Genomic DNA, 25,049 nt, shown 5'->3' with positions numbered 1-25,049 from the left:
TAGGGATTCCCTTTCCCTCCCCTTTCCTATCTCTGCAGCCTTGGGCATGTCATTAAACTTCTTAGTAGGCCTTGGGTTCCTCAGCTATCCAGGGCATCCCAAAGGCTTAGTAAAGTTTTAAGTCTACAACTACTTAAGCCTTTGGGATACCCCAAGTTTGAAACGAGGGAGAGGAACCAGACTAGATGGCTTCTTAGTTCTAAATCCAAGGTAGGGAGGGATGAGAAGAAAGAAGAAGACGTCATTGCTAGAGCAGTGGGGAAGTGATAAAGGCTGTTGCGGGGAGTGGTGGGTGGGGGGTGCTTGGCCTGGCCTGGCCTGATATCCGCACAAGAACAATCTTAGCAAATGGAGGCATGGGGAGAGGTAGAGGGAGAAAGTGACATCACACAAAGGAAAGGGGAAAAGGGGGCTTCAGGGAGTCAAGAAGCTTGGTCCTAATTGAAGACAAGCTAAATGATCCTGGGCAGATCGAAGAACCTTGTAGGCCTCTTTTTTGACATTCAAGAAAGGAGGAAGTTAGACTGGGGCTGACCTTAAAGATCCCTCTATGCACTAACATGCTAGTATTCCAGATGTGTTTTCCAGTGTCTTTGTCTACACGTGGCTATCTGAAGGTCAAGGCTCCTCCACCCGAGCTCTGAGAGGTTGGCTGGGCTGAGAGTGTCCATAAGCACAGAGGCCCAATCTGGACCAACCAGCATTGGAAACCTTCAGGACCTCAGTGCCCTGATTGTGGTGTTCAGAGGCTTGCCTGTTCCCGAAGCAGTATCGGCTTCACAGGCAGCACACAATTCCCATCCCTCCAGGCTGCTTAGCCAAAACTGCCAGTAAACTCTGTAATTAGTAGCATGTTCCATCATTAAGGAGCCCTGCTGAGAATTTCTATTTAAAATGGTTGGAAATTAGTTATGATGGTAAATACTCATCTGAAAATCCAACATCTAAACCCATCTTCAATCTGGAAGGGCTCCAGGCCTTCCCTCAGCTCTCGGCCCGACCTGGCCCTGGTCTGGGGCATGGGGACTGGGGCCCAGACTGGCTCAGGAGACAGGCCCAGAAAAGGGCTGCATTTGGAAACTTCTCTTCTCGGCCTGAAATGTCATTGCAGGTAGCTCAAGATGGAAGGGAGGGGAAGAAGAGAGAAAGAGATACAGTGAGACAGATAGAGAGAATACAATGACTGAGGCAGAGAAACCAAAATCCACACGGACAAAGGGAGAGACTAAGAACAGAGAAAAGAATGTATCTGCTTTCTGCTATTAACTCCAGGTCCAACCCAGCAGAAATATCCCTGGGGTCCAAGAAAGAAGCCCAGGGACTTTAGATTCCTCAGGATCCTCAGACATCTTTGCTGGAAGATCTGTCTCTGTAAAGGGAAATTTGATTCTTGAGGGAAGAGGGTGTGTGTGTGTGTGTGTGTGTGTGTGTGTCTGTGTGTGTGTCTGTGTCTGTGTATGTCTGTGTGTCTGTGTCTCTCCAAGGTAGATATCACTGAAGAGGAGGATGTGTGTCTGTGTGTATCTGTGTCTGTGTATGTGTGTCTGTGTCTGTGTATGTGTGTCTGTGTCTGTGTATGTCTGTGTATCTGTGTCTCTCCAGATATCACTGAAGAGGAGGATGTGTGTCTGTGTGCATCTGTGTGTATGTATCTGTGTGTTTGTGTGTCTGTGTCTGTGTCTGTGTCTCCCCAGGGTAGATATCACTGAAAAGGAGGATGCATGTCTGTGTGTATCTGTGTGTGTGTGTGTGTGTGTGTGTGTGTGTGTATCTATCTGTGTCTGTGTATGTCTGTGTGTCTTTGTCTCTCCAGGGTAGATATCACTGAAGAGGAGGATGTGTATCTGTGTGTGTGTGTGTGTGTGTGTGTGTGTGTGTGTACAGAATGGGGGCAGGGGGCAGTATACAGTTGGGACAGAGTTAACAAGGCCACGCAAGTTCTCCAAATACTCACAAATCTACATTCAGGGACAATACACCTGAAACAACGTTGGGGCTCCATGGTGTGGCTCCTTGCCCTCCTCTCAGACCTGGCTGTTGAGTAAGCACTCGATGGGATAGGCCCTGGAATTCAATATTCTGTGCTGAGTTTATCTCCTACCTCAGTCCCCCCTCAGGGAAGAGACCTGCAGAGGCATTCACATTCAATCCTGGAGCCCTCTATGATTCAGCTGGTGTTTGCCTGCCCAAGTACCACTGGCTGTCCAAATCCACCAGACCCTGAGAGACACCTATCCTCCATTCTCTCTGCTTTTACCATATCCATTCTTTCTCTTGCTTCTTCCCTGCCTTCTCTTTTTTTCTTTCTCTGCCTCTTTCTCCTCTCTTCATTTACCCATTCTCTCTGATTATTTCTCCTAATTATTCACCTTTCTATTCCTTCTTATTTTTTCATGTAACTGTTGTCCTTTCCCCCTTGTCACTTTTCTTCTTTTCACCCCTCCCCACCCTTCTTTCTCTTTCCTCTATTCTTGCTGCCCTACATTCTCTCCTTGATCTCCCCTCACCTCCCACCTTTCCTTCCCTTCCCCCTTCTCTTTTTCCTCCATTTCTCCTCCTTTTCCCCTCTCCCCACTTTCTGCTCCTCTCTCTCAACCAGCACACCTTAGAGACACTGGGGGGTAGAAAATCTATTTGAACACAGGCCATAGTACAGGGGCCTTTGCCCTCTTAGATCTGACCTCGTGTGCTTCACTAAAGCCCCTTGTCTGGATGCCTCTGTGTGTGTATGTGGGGCCAATAAGAGTGTGCTACCTTGCTCCTTTGCTGTCTTGGTGTTGGGCACATCTCCATGGCATTTCTGTGTGGCATTTGTGTTCCTATGTTCACATATACATTAATGTAGGGAGGTGCACATGTGTGACTCTGTTCTTTTGTATGAATCACTTGTGTGGTCCTGCACCTCGCTTTATTCCAAGTCTGCGTTTGATGCACAGTGCCCAGCACAGGGACCCCTCCACACAAACAAAGGGCTCAATAAATGTTTGTTGACAATGATGTTGCCTACTGATCTATTGGTATTGTTTATTTGTACAGATCTTTGTATGGGGGTATCTGAGGTGTGTTTGTAGGTGCCTGTATGTGTTGAAGTATGTTTGCGGAAAGGAATATGTTTTGTCTGTGAGTCCATGATCCATACACACTGACCACCACAGATCTGTGGGAATACAAGTGCATGAAACTGGACAGAAAGGATGTATGTGATCCCAAGTAAATGTCTGAAGGGGAAAGGGGCTGCACATGTATTGCTGAATAGTTTATTGTGGAAGATTGGTTATGGGGAAGATGTATTTGTAGAGGTAAAGATGTGATTGTGTCTTTGGGAGAGATTGTGTGTATGTGTGTGTGTGTGTGTGTGTGTGTGTGGTATGAGCATTTTGCAAACGTTCATGAAAAGATATATGGGGGAGGGAAGGTTGTGTGTGTCTAAGAGGGAGGAAAGGACATGTGTGTATGTGCATGTGTGTGTGTTTATGTATGTGTATACACCCTGTATCTCAACCCTAGTTTACCCAACCTCACTCCCCACAGAATCCCGCCAGGCTCAGTGTGGTTCAATCAGCCCCTGCATGAATACACACAAATAGAAAGTTGTGTTCAGCTGACCGGAGACATTAGAACCCCACTAGGGCAGCTTGATCCCTCCTTCTAACCAGTGGGCCAGCCGGGGCTCCTTTTCACTTTGGGTCGAGGCTCAAACCCAGCTAGGCCAGAAAGGAATCAGCTGCCCAAGAGATGAGAGAATTGGGAACTACAAGGGCTTCTGCTAGCTCAGGGCCTAGGGAAGCACCACTGACCGCAGTCAGGGGTGGAGGCCTTTGGGAGAGTTGGAGGTCCAATAGCCAGGCTCTAAGTGATAGTCACACGAAGGTCCAGGCACAGAAATAGACAATCAGAGACAGAGATCATAGCTCTTGGCAACCTCCAAAAATGTCAGGAAAGAGGGCACATAAAATATATTGCAAATCATGATAAGGACCAGTTATTGAATGGTGTGATAATTATATGATTGTACAGATATTTATAAGACAAGTAGTCAGTCATGGTTTTTTAAAGTTAATTGAAGGTGCCCTTAGAAGGCAATGTATATGTTATACATTACATAATAACAGCTCCTCTGTATCCACTATTTTGAGATGCTGACCCAGGTACTCAAAACACGATGCAACAAAGAAGGGCCCCTTTGAAGAAAACTTCAGACATCAACACACACACACAAACACAAACACACACACACACACACACACACACACACACACTCATCTGCTAACCTATTGGTCCTACTGAGCTCAACACCAGCTTTGCCCCCACTCCCATTCTTTTTCCTCACCCTCAAACTCCGCCCCCTAACACATCAGGCTGACCTAACTTCAGCTTTTGAATCTTTTAAATCAAAAGTCCACCTTGTTATGGATAATAAACTTGATCCAGTGCTGGGCTGTCTGAGGTATGCTATCCCAGAAGATGAGAAGGGAAGGGAAACGAGAATGGGCTGAGGAGGAGGTAGCCAAGATGGGGAAGGACCTGGGAGGCAAAAACAGGGAAGATGCAGAGGTAAGCCTGACCAGGTTGGGATAAATAAGGACTATCTTGCTCAGGTCAGGTGGTTTAGTGGGTGAGGACTTAGAGACAGATTTCCCTAGATTTACACCTCAATCCTCCAGCCAGGTTTCCAATGCAAGTCCCCAAACACCACTGTTTATCTATTAAGGAGGCAGATTAAAATTGTTTATCATTAGTTAGCTGTGTTTTCATCCAGCTCTAGGAATACTCATTGCTGACACCCTATAATGCCCAGGCACAGGGACACACACATGCAGACCATCACAGCCAAGAGATCACATTCTTAAGGAACTTTACCCACATTCACACACTGACCTCCACAAACAGAGAAATATGGACACAGAACCATCCAGGCACATGTCTGTCACTTTCTTAATATCTGTGCCAGGATAATCAGCCAGGTGCTTGGCACATTTGAACACCTGCAAATATTGATGAGTGAATTTAAAAGTGTTAATCTGTCTGCCCAACCCCCCAGCCCTTCTCAACTTAGCTGTAGTAGAGAGAAGCATACCATAGACAAATACACTGAGATCCAGTAATTATGACCAGTATTTAAAACTTGGACACATGTGCACACGTAGCTAACTCAGATGAACACCTGGCCCAAAGAAAATCCTGGTCATAAGTGGTTTTTAGAAACAAAACACCAAAGATTTCCCAGGTTGTTGCTTTTGCCTGGGGAGAAGGAAGAAAGACATGGAAGATATCCTGACCAAATCCCTCCCTCCTTAGCTTCCCAGGGTTGGCTGCTTAACTAGTTTCCTGGCTCTGTGGACTTGGCTGCTTCTTTGAGGAAAGAACCAGAGATAAGTGGCTGCTGTTTCTTTTCCAGGTCTGTTGAGGGAGCCAAGGGGTTGGAACTTTAGGCAAAAGAAAAAACCCTCACTTTTGTTCTCAACCTCCTGTTCCGGGTTTTAAGTGTGTGGGAGAGAGGTCAAATATACTGGGAAATAAGAAATGGGGGGGGGGTGGATAGGGCTGATGGATTTCTTTCTGGCCTGGTGTACTTGTGCATATGTATGATGTGTGTACGCATACTGTCCTTTTCATCTCTCCTTTTCTATGGTCCATCCAAACACCTCCACTGGCCCCTAACTTGTAACCTAAGAAAGAACAAAACACTGAGGGGGAGAAGGAGAGGAGGATGGTTACCCACTATCATTCCAGGTCCTGAGGGTGGGAGCAGGAGTTGGGATGAAATAGAAATTAATGATGTCCTCATTTGTCTTTGTGTCTAGAAGTGAGTAGCCCTCCCCCACCGCCATGCGCAGCCAAACTATAGGCATACATGCTTTGCACAAATTTACACTAGACATACATAAATATGACGTACACAAGCCATGCTGTACATGCATTAGATTACATACAAACAGACCTTGCACACAGACACGTAGCTTGTAAACACATTTGGGCTAGCTAGGCAGCACACTCAAATTACGTACAATTATGCCACAAAACACAAATATGCCATTCACATATTAATATGGCAGGCAAATTTATACTGCACACAGAGTTATCACATGGACACATAAATACATCATGCACTTCCTTATATTACACAGTTAAGTATATTCTCCAGGGGCACACATTCCTATCTATACACTTCCCACAGGACAGTGTTCATGGAAGGATATACTTAGGCAAGACTTATACTATGCATATATCTCATAACTCACAGATTCCCTCTACCTATAAAGTAAGATAAAGCATGAGGAAGAAAAAAAAGTAGGGCAGTGAGTGATACCTAGACAGAGGAGAGATTGGTTGATTGACAGATGAGATGGACAGACAGGCGTGCGCGTGCACACACACACACACACACACACACACACACACACACACACACACACAAGAAAGACATAGGCCAAGAAATTATTGGTAGAATTTCTTAACCTGGCACATGTGAACTTGTTTGTTCTGTTTCTTAATTTTGATAATTGCATTTCAATATAATTGGTTTCCTTTGTAATGCTATGCATTTTAAAAATGTTCTGAGAAGTGGTCCCCTCTGCTTCTCCAGACTGTCAAGTGGTCCATGACAGAAAAAGACTAAGAATCTCTATTTTGGAGTGTAAGATAATCCTATGTGTCTCATTTCTATGTTGAGAGAAGGTCTTAGGATTTGGACTGGGACCCAGATTTTCAGGGGGAAAAAAACAGTCCTTTTAGTGGTGAGGATAAAAGAGGCATTTTGACTTCTCCATTTGGTTGTCCACCGCCACCAAACAGGCTTAGCCTATTCTGGCCCCAATAGAGTCCACTCTTCTAGGGCTATGGCCAACTTCCACAGTCCCTTCCTAGCAGGCTAGCCAGAGAGAAGACTACCCAGACCATCCTCTCTTCTGCTTTCCCAGGCCATGTTTTCAATAAACACTAGGGTTTTGTTTAAGGTCTGAGTGTGAGATACAATGCCACATAGAAATATGGATTGTAGTATATTACATCACTTCTAAAGTCAAGATTTGAAATGCCAAGTAATAAAGGCTCATGCTAGTATTAGATGCATACCAAGATGTATATCTGGAGAACGTATACCATTATGTTTTAGCAAATGCTAGATGATATAGAATATGGGCATGGGCAGATTCTACAAATTCTTGTCTATGGAGATGAAGGAACTCTGTTAAAATACACACCTGAAATTGTATTTGTCTAAGGAGGAAGACACAATACATACAGACTTAATATGCCACATTTAACTTCCAAACATAGGGGATATACTGTACTACCTAGGACACAGCATTGTAAGAAGGGATGTCATGCTCTGACCTCTGTTTTCCCAGGACCTTCTCCCCAGATGATAGTCTTAAACTTCCTAGGCCTTCGCCCCTATGTTGCCCTGCCCTACCACACCTTTTGCTATGGGGTAAGCAGGGCCGCTCATCTCACAGCCCAAATGAGTATGGAAACCTGAGGGAATCGGAAGTCGAAATTAGTTTGGGAACCGATAAGAAATTCCAGGCACGACTCTCCCTAATCCTCCTCGCTCTGAGAATTGTATTTTCAAGTAAGAACAAGTTTTGACTGTCTCCAGAGTGGCTTCACCGCTGCTGGCTCTGCCTCATACAAAGCCCAACTTAGTTTTGCGTATAAGGAGCTATTCTGAAAGGCAGAGGAGACATAATCAAGGTGCTAGGGAACATAGCAGGCCCCGTGCAAGGGAGCTAAGGGGTAGACCCTGATTCTGATGAAGGGTGGAGGGAAGGTTATTTTGTTCTGTTTTGGTTTTGACCTCCAAATACCAAAACGTCTTAAATGTTCTCTAAAGAACACTAAACCAAATAGATGGGACTGGGTAAGCCTTTGGGTTCCTAATTTTAGAAAGAAATACACACTCCCGTTTGGGCAGGTGGGATAAGCAGGCTGACCAGACCCAGGACGGTGCTGGGTGGAGTGTTATCTCATTTTTCCAATTCCGAGTTCCACAAGCTACCTTCCAGCTTCCTGTTCCCTTCCCCCAGTGCCTGACCCTAACCCCACAGCCACCCACCCACTTAGCGCAGATCTGCTCTCTGGAATCGCTTTCCCGGCTTTGTCAGTATCTTTGTGCATTTTTCCCCTGAAGAACAACCACAATCAGACAGTTAAAAAAATATTAGAATGAAACAGGAAAGGTCTCCTTCCCCAATAATCACCTCCTGGAACACGAACACACACACACACACACACACACACACACACACACACACACACACACACACACCAGCAGCCAGTGGTAGTCATAAATGGATTGCTCTGGGTTAGGATGCTTGTTAGTCCCAATTCAGCCCAGTTATCCCACTCGGCAAGGTCGGGGACCAGGAAAACTCGAAGCTTCTTTTACCAGGGGTTTATTACTCACTCCCCCTCTCCCCATCCTTCTGTTTCTTTCTCTCTCTCTCTCTCTCTCTCTCTCTCTCTCACACACACACACACACACACACACACACACACACTTACACATAGAGTTTGCACCATCTCCAAAGTTTGGGTTGGGGCTTAGGAGTTGTTACGGTTCTCCCATCTTTCTTCTCCCTTTCAGGAGGGCCCTAGGTTGGGTCCTCCTTAAGAAAGTTGAGATCCGATTTTAAAACCTTTGTCCCTCAAGGAAAAGGGAGAAATATGGGAGGGGGGAGGGAAGAGGACAATCGACCTGGTGATGGACAAAAACACCAATCTTCATGAGTAGATAAGAAAATGAAGAATACTGTATTTGATTTAGAAAGTTTTTACATATAGATAAACACGCAGTTAAGGAAACAGTATAAGCGCCCTACGGGGAGTTGAGAGAAAACTCCCAAAGCAGCTAAGAAATACTCAAAATAGCTTTTGCATAAGAATACTACAGTCTCACTCTCCGGTTTCGCTGATACTGGGGTCCCTTTCTCTAACCTAGCCGCTCAGACTGGAACAGCTAAGTCTACGCAAGGAACGCCAAATCTTGGAAAATTTTGGGGGGGGGAAGGAAAAAAAGAAAGATAAGGGGCAGGTGTTGAAGGGTTAGGGAGATGAGGGGGGAGAGAAGAGAGAGAGAGAGAGAGAGAGAAGAGAGAAGAGAGAGAGAGAGAGAGAGAGACGGAGAGAGAGAGAGACGGAGAGAGAGGACACAGAATGGCAAAAAGGGAGAAGAGAAAAAAAGCAATAGCATATACAGGCAATTTCTACACATATATTACAAACTGGGAAAAATGACCGCATCATTAAGATATACATAATTCATATAAAATTTTGAAATAAAAATAAAAATCTTTTACAGTCATAACTATCCTTTTTCCACATTTATAACCAGTACCCACACAGGCAGTGACAGGAGTGTAGAAAAAAAGGTGCTTACGAATAAAATGATTGTCTGCTGAACAAAAAAACAGAAGATTGCATCTTGGCTGACCATTACTTGGACTTAAAAACAGAGAGGGAGAGAGGAGAGAGAGAGAGAGAGAGAGAGAGAGAGAGAGAGAGAGAGAGAGAGAGAGAGAGAGAGAGAGAGAGAGAGAGAGAAACTGAGAGACCAAAAAAAAGAAGGCGAGAAACATTTGCTATTTCCCTCTTCACAAGGAGTTCTCTTTCTTTTTCTTTTTTGTACAAATTCAGAACGGAGATGGCGTTGGTGGGTTCGTTTTTTTGTTGTAGTTGTTGCTGTTTTTGTCATTTTTGGTCTTTGTCGCCCGTTGTTGCCTCGGTGGTGATTGTGTGTTCGATTCTTTTTAAATCGTTTTAAGCTATAGAGAATATTTTCCCAGATACAAATAAACCGTCATGCAGGTGGGGTGCCTCGTCCATGGGAAGCGAAAGGAGAAGTCGTGCTTGTCCTAGAAAGTATACAATTGTCACCTCTTTTAATTGTTCCCCCCGCAACATCAGCATTTGTGAATGTCTGTTGGCGTCCGGGTCCGTTGTGTGGCGGTGGTGGCTGAAGGTGGTTGGGTTTTGTTGACAGTTTTTGATTAGTTTCTAATGTTTCTTGCTTTTTTAAATTTTGGCTTTGTGTGTGCGTGTGTGGTTGTGTGTATGTGTGTGTATGTGTGTCCTGATTTGGGTTTGCTCTAGGGTGGGAGAGATAGGAGTTGGGGGAGGGGAAGGAAAAGGAGGAAGAGGAGGAGGGAGAGGTGGAGGAGGACCGTCTTTCCGCTATCATACATCACATTCCGAGTCGCTGGAGGTTACCGAGAGGATGGAGGTGCCGGTGTCCGCTCGTTCTGTCAGGCTGGACACACTGGTTGTGGGACTGGCCGCCGTGGATGGCGACTCTGCCGAGCCGTGCGTCGGACAGCCAGGCTCAGCCAGCGAGCGCATGCCGCTCTGTCCGATCGACTGATGCTGCAGCCTGCGGGGCAAAAAAGACAACACGGAGCGAAGCTCCCCTGACATAGCCAGCCTGACCGGCAGACAGACCGTCGTCTCCTTTGCTCTCCCACCTCTAGGCCAGACCAACAGTCTCATAGTTTCGGTGTCCCCCAGCCCAAATCATAGCATGCTAAAGATGCCGGCTGGGACTCCCGAATTCCCCAGATAAACATACCCGGAGCCCGGGATCGCCTGCAACCTCCCGCCTGCTACTTGGGATGCAGTCACACTGATATTCACAAACCCACAAGCATAGACGCAGGTCCTTTGATACCCATATATGCAGGCAAATACCACTGCAACTCAACCCGAGCCCATTTTCTCGTTCCCACTCATTTTCTATGAAACAGCTCTACTCTTCACTGCCCCACAGCCTCCTAAACCACTTCACCCTCCACTCTGGCCTGGGCTTGTTTTAAACCCCCAACTCAGAATTAGAGAAGAGTTTGGGCCTTGTAGTTGGCTAAACTCATTTGAACCCCAGGGTCACCAGCTTCCCCAAAAGCCGAGAGTAACGCTACTCTTTCTGTTTTGGGGGCCTTCTGTTTTCTTCCTCTCTTCTTTCTCTTCACTTTGCCACTTTTCTCTTTCTCTTTGATTCTTTCATACTTCCCTTTGCCTCTTTTCTTCCCTCATTTTTCTTGTTTCTCCTTGTCTCTCCCTTCTCTATTTCACTTCTCTCCCCTTCCCCTGTATTCCATCTGTCCAGTCTTCAGTGCTCCTTAGTGCGCTCTTTCTCGGGTCTTTCCTCCTATCCATACTCTCCTCCCTGCCCCTCAGACTATGTCCTGTGGGCACCTGGACTTCACTAGAGGTTTTCCTGTTGTCACCAAGAACTTGGGAAAACCAGGACAGGAGAAGGGAAAGGAGATAAGAGGAAAGGAGAGAGAATTGGGGCCAGGCCTAGACAGAAAGGAAGGTCCTTCCGCCCAGGAAGGCCTACTATCAAGCTGGCTTCAGGGGAAGGGGTAGGAATAGGAAGCATTTACTTTGACCCACTGGATACAATGAATAGTAGGGAAAAAGAGAGGTATCTAGCAAGAGACCCCAATTTCTCAGCTGGCATTCCCCCCATCCGCTTAGTCTGTTCTCAGTGCTGCAGCTAGATCCAGTTGGGTAGGCTGACAGAGAAGAGACAAGATACTCCTCTTAGGGCCTTGTTTCCAAGACCCCTTCCAAGGACGTTTTGAAATTGGGCATTAGTGGGCTCTATGCAGGATACTGGAAGCATTTTTTAAAAATTTTATAACAAACTAAACAAAGAAGACAGGGAGAGATGGGAAGAAGGAAAAAGAAAGTAGAAGGGGAAGAGAGAAAAAGTAATAAAGGAAAGAAGTAAGGCAGAGGAGTGCTGATGACCTTCATATAAACATCCTTTCCTCTTCCGAGAGCTAGGTCTCAGCCCTGCTGAGGTAAAGAGGTTAGGAGAGAAGAAGGCCTGAACACCGCTTGGAGTCTTCCCCTCATCCGGCGAAAAGCAGGCTCCACAAGAGAAAACCTGGTGGATTTGAAACTTTAAAAACCAGCTACTAGAATCCAGGACTCAAGCATAAACCCACATAGTTTTATCAACCCCACTGTCAGCACCACTAGAACTATCACAGCAGGGTTGGATCTGAGGACTGGTTGGAGTCCTAGAAAAACTAGAGAAAAGGCTCTGCCTTGGAATTTAAATTTGCTTCCTTTCTTTCCTTTATCTCTCTTTCTTTCCTTCCTCCTTTCTCTGTTTTTTCCCCTTCTCTTCCTCGGTTTCTTGCAGGCCTGCAACCTCAGCTAAAACAGTCCAGCTCTCAAACAACTTTATATCTAACTGGCCTGTGGGATTGGGGACTGACCCACCCCCCAGCTCATAGTGACCTCAACTTTCCAAATTGGAAAGATTCACCGAACCCCCATGCACCAGCCCAGTTCAAGATGAAAGTAGAGACATGTACACGTTACCCTCTCCAACACTCATATCTATGATATACTAAACTCAAACACACATAGACAATCGGAGAGGCCGTTTTTGTCAGGAGTCTCTTTCTACCCGGCTCTCTCTTAACGCCTGTCAACACAGTAAGTAGGTCAGGAATTTGAAATAGCAGAAGCTTCTGCATGAATATTCTGTCCTCTCTTTGTATTAATTAGAATTCTTTCCCTTCCAGCCTCCAAAGATATTTATACACAAAATATGTATGTGTGTATATACACATACGTTATATTTATGCATCCATACTACACATAACACATATACATAAGCATATTTACTTAGGATTACTATTACAAGGTTCAAATGGATAGAATTTTTTCTTGGACAGCCGAGACCTGAGGATAAAGAATTCTCTGTGCTCTCCATCGTTTTTCCAGTGAGCAGAGAGCCATGAACTAGAGACAGGAGAGTGAGAGAAAGAGGAGTAGGCACGGAGCTCTGCTTCTGGTACTCTGCGGCCGCTCGGAGCCCCAACCCGGCCCCGCTTTAGACAACTCTTGGCCTCGGGGGGCGGGAGAGAGAGCCGGGGACTCCGGAGCAAGGCCTGGGTGGTCGGCTCCCCACGGCACCTCACACTTACCAAGAAGGCACACAACAAGAGCTGGAGGGCTGGCTACCTGCTCCCAGACCCCCCACCTCCATCCCAGGACAAATAAGTTAATAAGACTAGCTCCCCTTCCCCGCGCCCTGCGGGCGGTGCAAACTTTCCCAGATTGGCCCCGGGCTTGCCTCCTTTCCTCCCTGTCTCCACTCCCAGCCCTCCCAGGGTTAGTCCCCTTCCGCAGGCCCGATGCCTCCAGCCAGGGAGACTGGAAAGTTGGAAACGGCCCGGGGCTGGGGGCTGGCGGGGGCCTGGCACTGACCTGTTCTTGGCCGCAGCCGCCCGGTCGCGCTGCCGCCGGTTCTTAAACCAGTTGCCTACTTGTGTGGGGGTGAGGCCCGTGGCCTGAGCCAGTTCGCGTTTCTTGCTGGGGTTGGGATAGGGGTCCTGAAGGTACCACTCCCTGAGCAGGCTCCGAGTCCTCTCCTTGAAGCAATGAGTCTTCTGCTCGCCGTCCCAGATGGTCCGGGGCAACGGGAACTTCTTCCTCACTCGGTACTTGTCCACTGGGCCGAGAGGGCGGCCCCGCAGCTTCTCCGCCTCCTGGTAGTGCGCCTCAAGCCACATGGCTTGCAGTTTCCCGTGCGACTCTTTGGTGAACTTGTGGTTCTCCAGGATGTGGTAGAGGTCGCGAAAGTTGCCCGTGTGGAAGGCGACCACGGCTCGGGCGCGCAGGATGGACTCGTGCTTGTTGATGGCCTCGCACGCCCCCGGGGCCACGGGCAAGGACCAGAGGAAGCGTCCCAGCCGCTCGATGTCCCCAGTCTCCTCCAGCGTCTCGCAGACGCTGGCCACCTGCTCCGGAGAGAAGTTGAGGGTGGGCAGCTGGAACATGGACAACTCTTCCGGGGGGGCCCTGGAGCCGCCGCCGCTGCCGCCGCCTCCTCCGCCACCGCCGCCGCCTCCTCCCGCGCCGCCGCCGCCGCCGCCGCCGCCTCCCGCACTGCTCCCGCCGCCGCCGCCGCTGCTACTAGCCAGAAGTAGGGAGCGGTGGTGAGGATCCGCGAAGTTTGGCAAGAAGAAGTGGGAGGGATAGAGCTCTAGAGGGGAGCGGAATACCATGGAATGACCTGAGAGGAGAGGAGAAAATTCAGGGAAAGGAAGAGAGAGGAGAGGAAGAGGAGGAGGAGGAGAGGGAGGAGGAGGAGAGGGAGGAGGAGAAAAAGAGAGAGAGGAGGGAGAGGAGAGGGGAGGAGGAGGAGGAAGAGGAGGAGGAGGAAGACAGGAGTAAAGGACACCCACACCCCACACACATACACACACACACACACCCGCACAGCCACATAGAGAGAGGGGAAGGAGAGTGGCTGGGCGCGCGCGCGCGCTCACACACACACGCGCGTGCGCGTGCACAGAGAGAGAGAGAGAGAGAGAGAGAGAGAGAGAGAGAGAGAGAGAGAGAGAGAGGAGAGAGAGAGCCAACCACCACCGAGTCAAGATTCAGCGATTCAACAGCAATCGCCCTAATGACAACAGCCTCATAATATCTCCCCTAAATCCACAGTGAGTGCAGCATTGAAACATTTTGTTTCGCTTTTCTATTGGTCTTCTGAGTGTCGTTGTGGCGTTGCCACGGCAACCCCTGCCAATCACTGTCAGCACTGCCAATCAATAATGAGTACGTAAGGAAGGTTTTTACCACTTAGCCCAAATGCGCAGGGGGGGAGGAGGAGGAGAAGGAAGAGGGGGATGGGAAGGGGAGAGGGAGAAAGGGAGGGAGTACTCGGGGAGAAAGAATTTTTTTTATCTTTGCAACTCTTAATCTCGCCACTTCCCCCCTCTCTCTCCATTTACCCCCTCTTCCCTCTCTGTCTTCCTCCCCCTTTCCTAAATAAGGGTTCAAATAATGTGAAAAGCAGTGTGCTCGTATTTGTTGAATGGGATGAGCAATTAGAGGGTGGAATATTATTGTGATTTTTTTTTTAACGAGCCTCGTTAAAACTAAAGATCTGGGGGATAAGGGACTTGGCCTGGCCTAGAATTCGCACCCGTTCGTACGATGGACTCCGAACTGAGACAATTTGCACATGATTTGCACGTAGGTCCTCTTCATTCTGCCTATCTGAGCACTAATAGTGCCGGCGAAGAAAGGAAAGATGAGATCATGAGACTCATCGCGCTGGTGACCCCGTCAGGCGCCTCAGCCCAGAGAAGCGGAGAGGGCATCTCCCCCGCTCCTCCCCTCCTCCGAGGCCCAGGCTGCGGGTTCCAGCGCCCAGCCGGGCTAGAGAAGTAGGACATCTCCTTGTAGCCTCTGCCTACTTCTAACTCTCCGAAGATGCCAGGACTGAGCTCCCAGACATAAATTCTCTAGGGATATGTCTTATTTACCCTTGCCCCCCCGCCGTGTAAATATCCATTGCCTCCATCACCAATCATCCACCATTTAAAAATAACAGTAACTAAAATAATCAGGCATAACACCAATATTCCATCACTCTACATTTTAGAACATTTACTTCGCTTTGTTTTCCTTCATACCTCGGCGAGCTCTCCAAAAGGTATCTCGGAGTTCAGGGAAGCCAGGATCCTCAACTTACCCAGACACTGGGCATCTTTCAGAACCCTCTTTAGCCCTCTAAAGCAGGGGTTGAGAAACAAGAAAAACCAAAGGCCTGCACATGTTTCATTTCATTTCATTTGTGGGGGGGGGGAACCTCAATCAATTTTTTTTTAATTACACTACTAACTGCAAACCAAGCTAAAAAACTTCCCAGACAATCGAGAGGCGGGGGACTAAACCTTTTTCAGTCCATCTCCCGGGATGACTGGCTGGTTGCAGCGCTAGCTCGGGCTCTCGCTCTGGGGCAAGGATATTTATTCTTAGGTAGGTTGCTTTTAAGAAGATTTAATCAGCATCTTGAGCCAGGCCTTGCTTTGTGGGGTTTCTGTGGCCGTGGAAGTGTGATTTACCGAGATTTGTCCGGGTCAGAGGCTGCCTTCCCCCTGCTCTGTGTATATTTAGACAGGACTTGGTTTGGTGTTAAAAAGTGTATATTTTGAATAGGTTCACACAGTTGCAAACAATACCGACATTGTCGGCCCCATGTACAACGCGTATTGAAACGCAGCTTCCAGACTTCAACTAATCTGCCCTCAATAAAGCTGAAATAATTATCCTAAGCCGCCTTTCCAGAAGAAAAATCATTGAGGAATTCAAAACTTTTTTTTTTAAAGATCTTTTCTGCATTCCGATGCAGATCTGGGGGTGAGGCGTAGAGTCCACAGTACTTTGGAGACATCATGGGGGTGGGGGGGGGAGATTACAATTAAAATGGGAAAACATAACGTGACTTGGCCTGCGGAGCTACTAACCCTCTAATCCTGGATCTTGGGGGTACTGGGGACCCTGGATTGCCAGCCCTCCCCCAGGAGCTTCTTGCGGTGTACAGCCGGAGACCTCCAAGGCCCTTGCTGCCGCACCTTTCAATCCCCCCAAAGCCTGCAGGGTGTACAGTTTGAAGGATGGAAGCACCTCCATACCTAACCGCACCCCAAAGAGGCTAGAGAAGTGAGGAACTCTCAACCACTCCTCTGGCCTTCGAAAGGTTAAAAACAAAGACAAAAGGGAAAAATAGATGGGAAAACCCTACTTTGTAGACATATTTTCTTTCTTTCCCTGCTCCTCTCCCTACACCCCCCCCCCCGATTTCTGTTTCCGCTCGGCTGGGGAGACCCAGCACTGCTGACACCGGTCGGCGAGTCCCCAGAAGGAACCCAAAGGTTGGGACACAAAAAAGAAAAATCTTTTCTTTGTAATCCCTTTTTCTTTTAGGGGAAGGATTATAGGCTAGGGGGTGGGGAGAGGGGAGAAGGGAGGCTGGAGAAGGAAGTGGGGAGGGAGGAAGAAAAGGGGAGGGGAGTATGTTGGGGGGGGCTCGAGGTGGGAGGGAGAATTCCTGCGGGTGGGTTTCCTAATATTTTATTCAACTTTTTGAAAGCTGCTCGTGACCCCAAAACTGCATCCCACTCAGCATGGGACCCAAGAGCTGGACTCAGTGGATTGAACCTGGTTTGATCAGTTCCAACTCTGTCCCCCTCCCAGGAACCTCAGGCCGGAAAGGGGGCGTCTCCCCTTCCCCCCTCCCTTCCAAGCTATCGCCTCCCGCGCCCCTACACGCTCGGAAGATTTTTCAAACTCATTCATTTGTAAAGTACAATAAAATCGAAAATCTCCAAGAAGCTTGATAAAAAAAGCCGCCTAATCACCGCGCAACAGCACCTAGACGCACGCCGGAGCTCCCAGGAGCCCACCCTGCTGGCTCTCTCTCGGAGAGGAGCGAGCGGGAAGTTGGCTCAGTCTTGTTCGTGCCCCCGCCCAGGGCCTTGGCGCCTGGCGCTCTAAGCTTGTTAGGGACAGAATTCCTGTCCTTAAATATACAAGCAGATAATTGTTGGCGCGCTAGCTTTGTGTGAGGAGGCTGGGGTGTAAATGGCTTTTAATGACTGCAGCTGTGGGTTGCGAACTGTCAGTGCAAGTGGGTTAGTGCGGAGCCCCAGAGTCAGGCGGGGAGCTGGGCGCTGAGCCGCACGGAGTCTTCCCCTCGCCACCACAGTCCCTCAGCAACAGAGCTCGGAGCTCCCGGCGTAGTCCGACTACACAGGCTAGAGAGCCAGGACCAGGGCGCTAGGTACAGGGCTAGGACCAGAATTAAAACGCCAGCCGGCAAGGCACAGAGCGCCGGGAGAGAAGAGAAAAAGAAATTACATAGAGCCCCCAAGCTGCTGGCCCCTTGTTTTTCACGGTCCCCAGGCGTTGCCGGCGGCCCTTCTCGCCTAGAAGATCCGTCTTGGAACCCGTAAGTTTAGGACCCCAGGGACTTGGGAGGGCAGAGGCCGGGCTGGGGCCCAGGATCCGATAGCTTCGGGATTCCGCGGAGATGTGTGTGGGAGGGGGTTCGGTAGTTTGGAACCGGTACACTGGGCCTGGGGGGGACAAGGGGGCGCTGTGAGCCTGGGGGCACGCAGCCTATTGGAAGGAGTAACTAGGTGTAGGGGGCAAAGAGTATGGGAGTCAGAGCCTAGGAGGTACCCCCTCCTTACCCACACTTTTTTTTCTGTCCTCCTCCCTCCCCAACACCCCCCCAAAAAAACATCCAGGCTCTGGGATTGTAGTTTCGGAGGCAAAGAGCAGTGGCAAAGTTGGCTCTGTGTCCTTGTGCATATCGTCTTACCCAGGCCAGAAGTCTAGGCTTCGGCTCAAGGGGTCTAACCCAGCGCTGGGACAAGGTGGGGCAGGAAGCTATTGGAAAGGGAAGCTTCTTAGATAGGGAAAGGATCCGAGAAGAGAACAAGGGCCCAGAAAAGGAGAGGAGAGCCGGCACCAACCATCACCTCCTGATATCATCCACCTCCAGCCACCGAAAGGGTGGGAGGACTCGAGAAGCTGAAGCCAGGTCCTGGACGCCTTTAGCCCCGCTAGGGGCCTCTCTCTCTCAGCGCTCCAGTCCCCTGCAGGGCCGACTCAGGTTCTGAAAGGCCCTGGTCTAAGGCCAGCTCTGTGGCTAGAGTAGGGCCCATCTCTGGGCCCCTTTTCCTGGGACATGACAGATATACCCGGGTAGGAGTCTTGGCCCAGCCCATCCAGGGGAGGGAAAGAGCTCAGAGACAGCTGGGAGAGAGAGCAGAAGAGAGTAAGGGAGGGCATTTTCGAAGTATTTGGCCCCAGGTGCACTGTTTTGCCAGGATCAGACCATTTATTTTTAGGTAATAGTCTCTCTCTCCCTCTCTCCACACACACACACACACACACACACACACACACACACACACACACACACACACACACACACCTTTACCATCACCTCTCTCTCCTTCCGCATCTCCTCTCAGGAAACCCATATCACAGGCATAACTTCAATTATTTTGATACTCTGCTCCGGTCCCTAACTGCCCGCTTTCTGGGTCATTAGGCAAGGAAAGGGAATCCGAAATCTTTGGGCAATCGTACAGAAGAAAAGGCAAGCCTGGTTCGCTCATTCTCTCACCAGGCCGCCACCCAGTTTACCACCCAGCCTGGCTCCGACTGAGTGGAGGAATCCTTGGGCCAGGCAGCTCTTCGATTCTTCACCCCTATCCCCAACCCTAGCCCCTTCGCCAGTCAGAAAACTTAGGATCCTTTGGATATGATCTGTGGAGGGAGAAAATACACTTTTCTCTTCATAATCAACTTTTCTCCCAGGAGGATGCAGTCTGTGAAACTCCGAGAGGCTAGGGAAAGAAGGAGGGAGGAGGGAGAGAGGGAGAGAAGCCCTTAAAGGGCCCCATTACTTTCCTTTGAATTACAAACAACAACAATTCTCCCCTCCTCCTACAGTCTCTCGCCCCCCCACATCCAACCTCCGGGGGTCAGGCGGCGGCGGCCCGGGGGCCTCGAGCTTGGAGCAATTGTGCCCCCGTGAGTAAACACTACTCAGTTGCCTCAACTTTCTCCCCTCATAAAAGTTCCTGGTGCGCGGGGAAATTTGAATATTTGATCAGCCCCTTTTAGTGACCCTCATTAGCCTGGCGCCCTGCTAAGGCCCCGGCGTTGCAAGAAAGCTGCCCAGTCTCTGCATTTGCACGCCTTGTTAGCGCCGATTAATGAAGCCTCCCCGACTGCTGAAAGGAAGGCCTCCCGGTGTATACACGCACCTTACGGCAACTGGTTACTTCTAATGAGCCGCACCAATATGCTGAATGGAGCAGGGGCACCCGGAGCTGCTGGCCCAGGGATTCGCCCCACCCCTTTCTCCTTCCCTCCCCAGCCACCACTTATTACCACCAGCAGCCTGACTTTCACTTTCTTAAAGAAGAAAAGTTTAGAAATTGCTCTGTCGGGGCCTTGAAGAAGTGGAAGAAAATTGTTCTAAAGTTCATGAAGAGGAAATAGATCTCGTCCCGTTGCTCCCAGACACCCAAGCTGAGAAAGAGAGGCGAAAAAAGAAGAGATGAGCTAGGGGAGGGAAGAGGACAGGAGAGAAGAGGCTGAGATGGAAGGGGTGGAGAGAGAAGGGGCTGAAGAGATGGAAAGAGAGGACGGGCTAAGCGAGGGAAGAGAGCTGTGTGGGGCAGAGAGACTCCTTTAGGGGTGGCCTACGGTTTTCTAGGGGAGGGGGAGCTCGCTGCCTGCCGGCCTAGACGCAGACAATTAAAGATCAATTCATTTTTTCAATTCCCCAAGGAAGCCATGAGGACTAATATAGGGGCCCACGGGAGCCCCCTCACCGTGACCTAAGGGATGATTCTCTTTGACGCCTCCCACAACCCCCTCCTCCTCCTTCCTCCCTCCGTTCTCCTTCTCTCCCCCCCACCTTTTCTTCACACTTATCTTCCTTCTCCCCTCCCATCTTCCTATCCTCTTTGGTCCTTCCATCCCCATCTTAGGCCTCTAAATTATTAGGGGCGGGGAGGAAGTCTTCTTGCCCGCACAAGTTGGACCACTTAATAGGATGGCCTCGACTGTGTTTCCCATTCTAGACTGGGCCTTGAGGGTTGAGCAAATGTATGTATGGCGGGGGGAGTAGGAGAAGATCAGGGAAACCACTGGCTCAAAAAAGCAAAGGATAAACTTGAATCACAAATTAAAAAAGGCATCTCGGCATTTCTTCCTCTTTTCCCCCACTACCAAATCCTCCGCTCCTGTTCCGAAGCTAACAGCTCCACCTTCCCCTTCTCCAGCCTCCACCACGGGAGGATGCCCAGCTCCCCCCGTGCCTCTCAGCCTTTCTCTACAGTCCTCAAAGAGTGCAGAGCTAAGGCCTTCCACAGTCGGGAGAGTGCCTGGAATCTGCTGCCTCTGCCCCCAGTGCCTTTAGCGCGGGTTGCAGCAGAGGCCGCAGAAAGAATGGAGAGGCTGGTTCAGCTAGACCATCACCTTCTCTGAATAGGAGTGTGGGGCGCTTTTGGAAGAAATTCTGAGGTCCAGATTAGAAATTAGGTTTACAAGAAGAACCTTAGAGGAGGAAAGTGAGGTTTTCTCTTCTGTTACCGAGACTGAGCAGTATTCTTCCTTGCCCTTGCATTTCCTGACCCAGTGGACGAACGAGAAGCCCTGAAGCCCTGGAGCTCCGGCTACAGGTCGGGGGTGGGTGGGTAGGGACGCCATTTCTTTCCCTCTAAGTACAGTTCTCCCAACCCTCAGGGCCTACCCTACTCCGAAGAATTTTGGGGACGTCACTATTCCCAGTCCCTTGATCCTCCAACTCCTAGAAGCCTGGCTGAGCTGCTGAACTTGAGGACAGCGGCCCACGTGGGCCTCCGCCCTTCCAATTCAAAGTTGATCAGAGGAATGGGCTCTCTGGTCTTTAAGTGCCGATTGAAAGTTCACACCGGTACTTTCTCTTGCTGGGGCAAGGCAATTGATCCATCGTCTCAGCAAGCCCCTCCCCGACTTCTACTGCTTTATCCAAACTCTCGTCCTTCTTCTGAAGTCCTCTCTTCTTTATTAACCTCGAACTATCTCCTCACTCCCTTACCAGCGGCCTACAACAAATCATTCCACCTCCGCCATCCCAAACCAAGTCATAGCTGGGTAACATTTTAGAATAGCTCTCTGCTGTTCCAACCAAGACTCCATGAGCAGGAATGATCTCAAAGCACAGAAAGCATAAAGATCAAGTGGGGTGAGAAAAGGTGGAGGTAGGTGGGAACACAGAACAGAAGCCCCCAAAAGGCCGAACTCGAAGTGAAGAGAAGCTTATCTGCTCCCTCTAGCTGGAAAGAGAAGATGAGCTGACAGGGTGATAGCCCAGGAGGTGGATGGGATAGAAAAGACTGGGACCGAGGAAGTCAGGGCCCAAGTTGCAGAGATATGGCGGAGAGGAGGGGGGACATTCAGACCCTGTAAGTCAGAGACATAGGGGGAGGGGATGGAAAGAGAGGAAAGGGGAGGGGACGAAGGGGTCTGAGGGAGACAAGAGAGGGGTCGGGAGGTGGGGGGGCGGAATCCAGAGCTTTAAGAGCGGGAGTAAACGAGAGGCCAGCAAATCGCAGGCCTGCAGCTCACTGACCCCGAAGGGGATTTAGCTTCGAAGAGAGCGGGGCAGTTCTCTGGGCTTTGTCCCTGTCCTACCCGTGGCTGGACGCTGAGCTGGGACACAGTGTCAGAATAACAAACGGAGTGGGCTTGAAAGGCAATGGGGGAAAAGAGAGCGAAGCTGCTCTTGACTTCTTAGCTATCGCTTAGAAAGACTCTCCAGGCTTAAGACAAGCGGCCTGCAGGGCCAGGCAGACAGGCAGCGTCTGGGAGCGCAGTGCCAGGCCTGGTCCTCAGGAGCTAGACTGCCAGATAGGAGAGAACAGTAGGGGAAAGGAAGGAAGGTGAAAGGAAGAGAGAGAAAGGGAGAGGAAAGGAAGGGGTAGAGGAAAGAGGGAGGGAAGCAAAGGCAGGGAAGTGGAGAAGTAAGCCAGAGAGGAAAAAGTTGCTTTCCACATATCGAGCTGTGGGTCAGGGACAGGGATGGGGGACCAGGAGGGTCAGATTGAGGTGGTGTTGGACAGAACGGAAACAATTTCTCTTCTCCAACTTTTCCCCCAACCGCACAAAAACTCCCAGATCCGCTGGCCCTAAAGGGACTCTCAACAGGTGACGGGGTAAGTCCACTTTTACAGTCTTTATCTTCCTATGTATGTCGGAATAGCTCCTCTCTCTCTTTCCCTCTTTCACTTCTCTTTTCTTGTCATCTGCTTATTCCGATCCCCCTGACCTAAAGAAAAACAGTTCATTTTGGAAGGGAAGGGAGGACTAAGTTTCTGTCGAGTTAGGCAGAGCCCCATGAGCCAGCCCTTGGTCAAGCCCCCTTTTAAGGAAACAACAGCCCTCGCCTCTGAACTCTAAATCGTCATATCTTCAAGCCTGCTCTCCCTCTCCCCCCAACTGCCGGCGCAGGTGCCCCTTGGCCCGGGGGAGCCCTGGGGTCTAGTCTCTGGCTGGAGGCCCTGAGAAAAAGAGAAAACCGAAGAGAAGGGGAGGGGACCCCTTTCCCAGGCCAGCTTTGTGTCAGATTTTTAGGCGGAAATCGAACTATTCTCCTTCTTTGATGTGAGAGCCACCGTCGGGAACCGGTGGGGAAGGGGGAGGTCGCAGAAGCCACGCAATAGGCAACAAAATAGCAACTGAGGAGAAAAAAGTAGTGATAGAAGTGAGATGAAGAAGAATAGTGAGTGGGGGAGGGAGTGAAAAAAGGGGAAGAAAAAAAAAGTATGAAGGAAGCCGGAGGTTAAAAAAGTCTGAAAATATCTCCAGAGAGCTTTCAGCGCGCGCGCACACACACACATACACGTAGCCATCCACACTCCTCCAACTCCATATTAGCAGTATATATAGCATATGTGTACCGTATTACCATATAAATATATGCATACATGTATATATTTTATACACACATACACATATAGCAGAACGCCTGCGACGGACGGAATGGATAGGCATATTTCCATAGCCATTTAGGGCCGGGGAACCCACTCTCTTGCTAACCTGGCTGCCCTCCACCACCCAGAGATGACAGCCCAGAGCTGGTCGGCCACGTAGCAGGGCTACGGGACTGGAGACCAGAGCGTCCGACGCAAGGCTCAGGACCCGAGACCAGGAACCAGGGAGGATCTTACCTGCAGCAAGGTAAGGGAAGCCGGGCGCAGGCAGGAGCGGAGGATAAATATTCATTAGGAAGTAAAAGTGCCTCCCTTAAAAACCCGCTGGCGCGCTCTCTCGCGCTTTCACTCTGTTGCTCTCTCCCTCTCTCTCCCTCCCTCTCCTTGTCTCTCTCCCCCTCTCTCTCTGTCTGTCTGTCTCCTTCCCCCTCCCCCCTTTCCTGCGGAATGCCGGCTCACCCGTCTAACTAACCTGTTAGTCAGCTGAGAGCTGGGGGCTGAGGTTACACATATGTTTTCCTTCACTTCTCAGGGCGCAGTGCCTTGGAGGTGTCCCTCCCCCACCTCCTTCCCAGCCTCCCTCTTTTTTTCAAGCCCACCCCACCTCCCCTAAATAAATAAACCGTTAGTCTTGTTTGTTCTCTTCTGGGGGTGCTAAGGAGTCAGAACATAATATGGCATTGGGTGGCACATTTGGGAATTAGGGATAGAAACAGTCACTTCGTCTTGATCCTATCTCCATCTTCATAATCCCACTAGCACCCTGACCCCTACACTTTCGCTAGCCCACCTCAATCTTCCTCCTCACCCTCTCCCCAGCCCATTTCCATTCCTATCTCCATTCCTTCCCTAGCTCATTTCAATGCCTATTCCCACACCGTCGCCTTCCCTACCTCCATTCCCACCCCATCCCTTCCTCATCCCCATTCCCTCTTCTATCCTAACTTCCACCCCACTTTCATCCTCCATCCTCAATTTCCATTCTATCCCCGCAAACGCCTCCACCCCACCCCTATTTCCATTCTCAGCTTAACTTCCAGCCCCGTTCCCAAACTGCTGTTTTATGTAATGCTGCTAAATCAAAGGTGCACGGGCTAGTGTTCTACCTGATCTTGGTACCTGCTGCCTTGCTCCGCTGACCCATCCCTTCCACACCCCACCCCATAAAGAGCTGACTTTAGGAGAAAGGCGTTCCCCTGTTCCTGACCCAGCAAAAGTAACAGCCCGGTGGCTTTGTCTTGGAGAGCTGGGGCCTCCTAGGGGCCTTCCTCTGCCCAGCCTCGGGCATGGGCAGCTCAAGCCTGAGAACTTCAATTCCTCCCCTGCCCCCTAGGGTAGAAGGGGAAATAGGAATGGAGAGTTGGAACCAGAGAATATGGCAGAAGTTTTTTTTAGGCACTCAACTCATTATTGACATATTGGGGAGGGGAGGGGAGAGAGAGAGAGAGAGAGAGAGAGAGAGAGAGAGAGAGAGAGAGAGAGAGAGAGAGAGAGAGAGAGAGAGAGAGAGAGAGAGAGAAAAGAAAAAGGAGGAGGAGGGAAGGAAGGAAGGGAGGAAGGAAGGAAGGAAGGAAGGAAGGAAGGAAGGAAGGAAGGAAGGAAGGAAGGAAGGAAGGAAGGAAGGAAGGAAGGAAGGAAGGAAGGAAGGAAGGAAGAAAAAGATGTTGATATTTTATCAAGCCTAGCTTGAATAAAGGCAGCGCAAACAACGCACACAAATCCCATAAACAGATGCAT

General features: G+C 49.6%; 1 protein-coding gene across 1 annotated transcript; it reads right to left on the bottom strand.

The window, feature by feature from the left end:
• Positions 1-9,111: 9,111 nt before the first annotated feature.
• SIX3 (SIX homeobox 3) lies at positions 9,112-14,258 on the bottom strand. Its single transcript, XM_021001301.2, has 2 exons — positions 13,225-14,258; positions 9,112-10,369 (listed from the first exon to the last, which is right to left on the bottom strand). Exons 1-2 carry the CDS (start codon positions 14,022-14,024, stop codon positions 10,177-10,179), a joined length of 993 nt encoding a protein of 330 aa, XP_020856960.1. The 5' UTR covers positions 14,025-14,258; the 3' UTR covers positions 9,112-10,176.
• Positions 14,259-25,049: the final 10,791 nt, after the last annotated feature.

Source organism: Phascolarctos cinereus, unplaced genomic scaffold (genome assembly GCF_003287225.1).
Source record: "Phascolarctos cinereus isolate Bilbo 61053 unplaced genomic scaffold, phaCin_HiC Scaffold_2;HRSCAF=192, whole genome shotgun sequence".
Taxonomy (NCBI): domain Eukaryota; kingdom Metazoa; phylum Chordata; class Mammalia; order Diprotodontia; family Phascolarctidae; genus Phascolarctos; species Phascolarctos cinereus.
The sequence above is the reverse complement of the archived record's forward strand: the minus strand, read 5'-3'. Positions and strand labels throughout refer to the sequence as shown.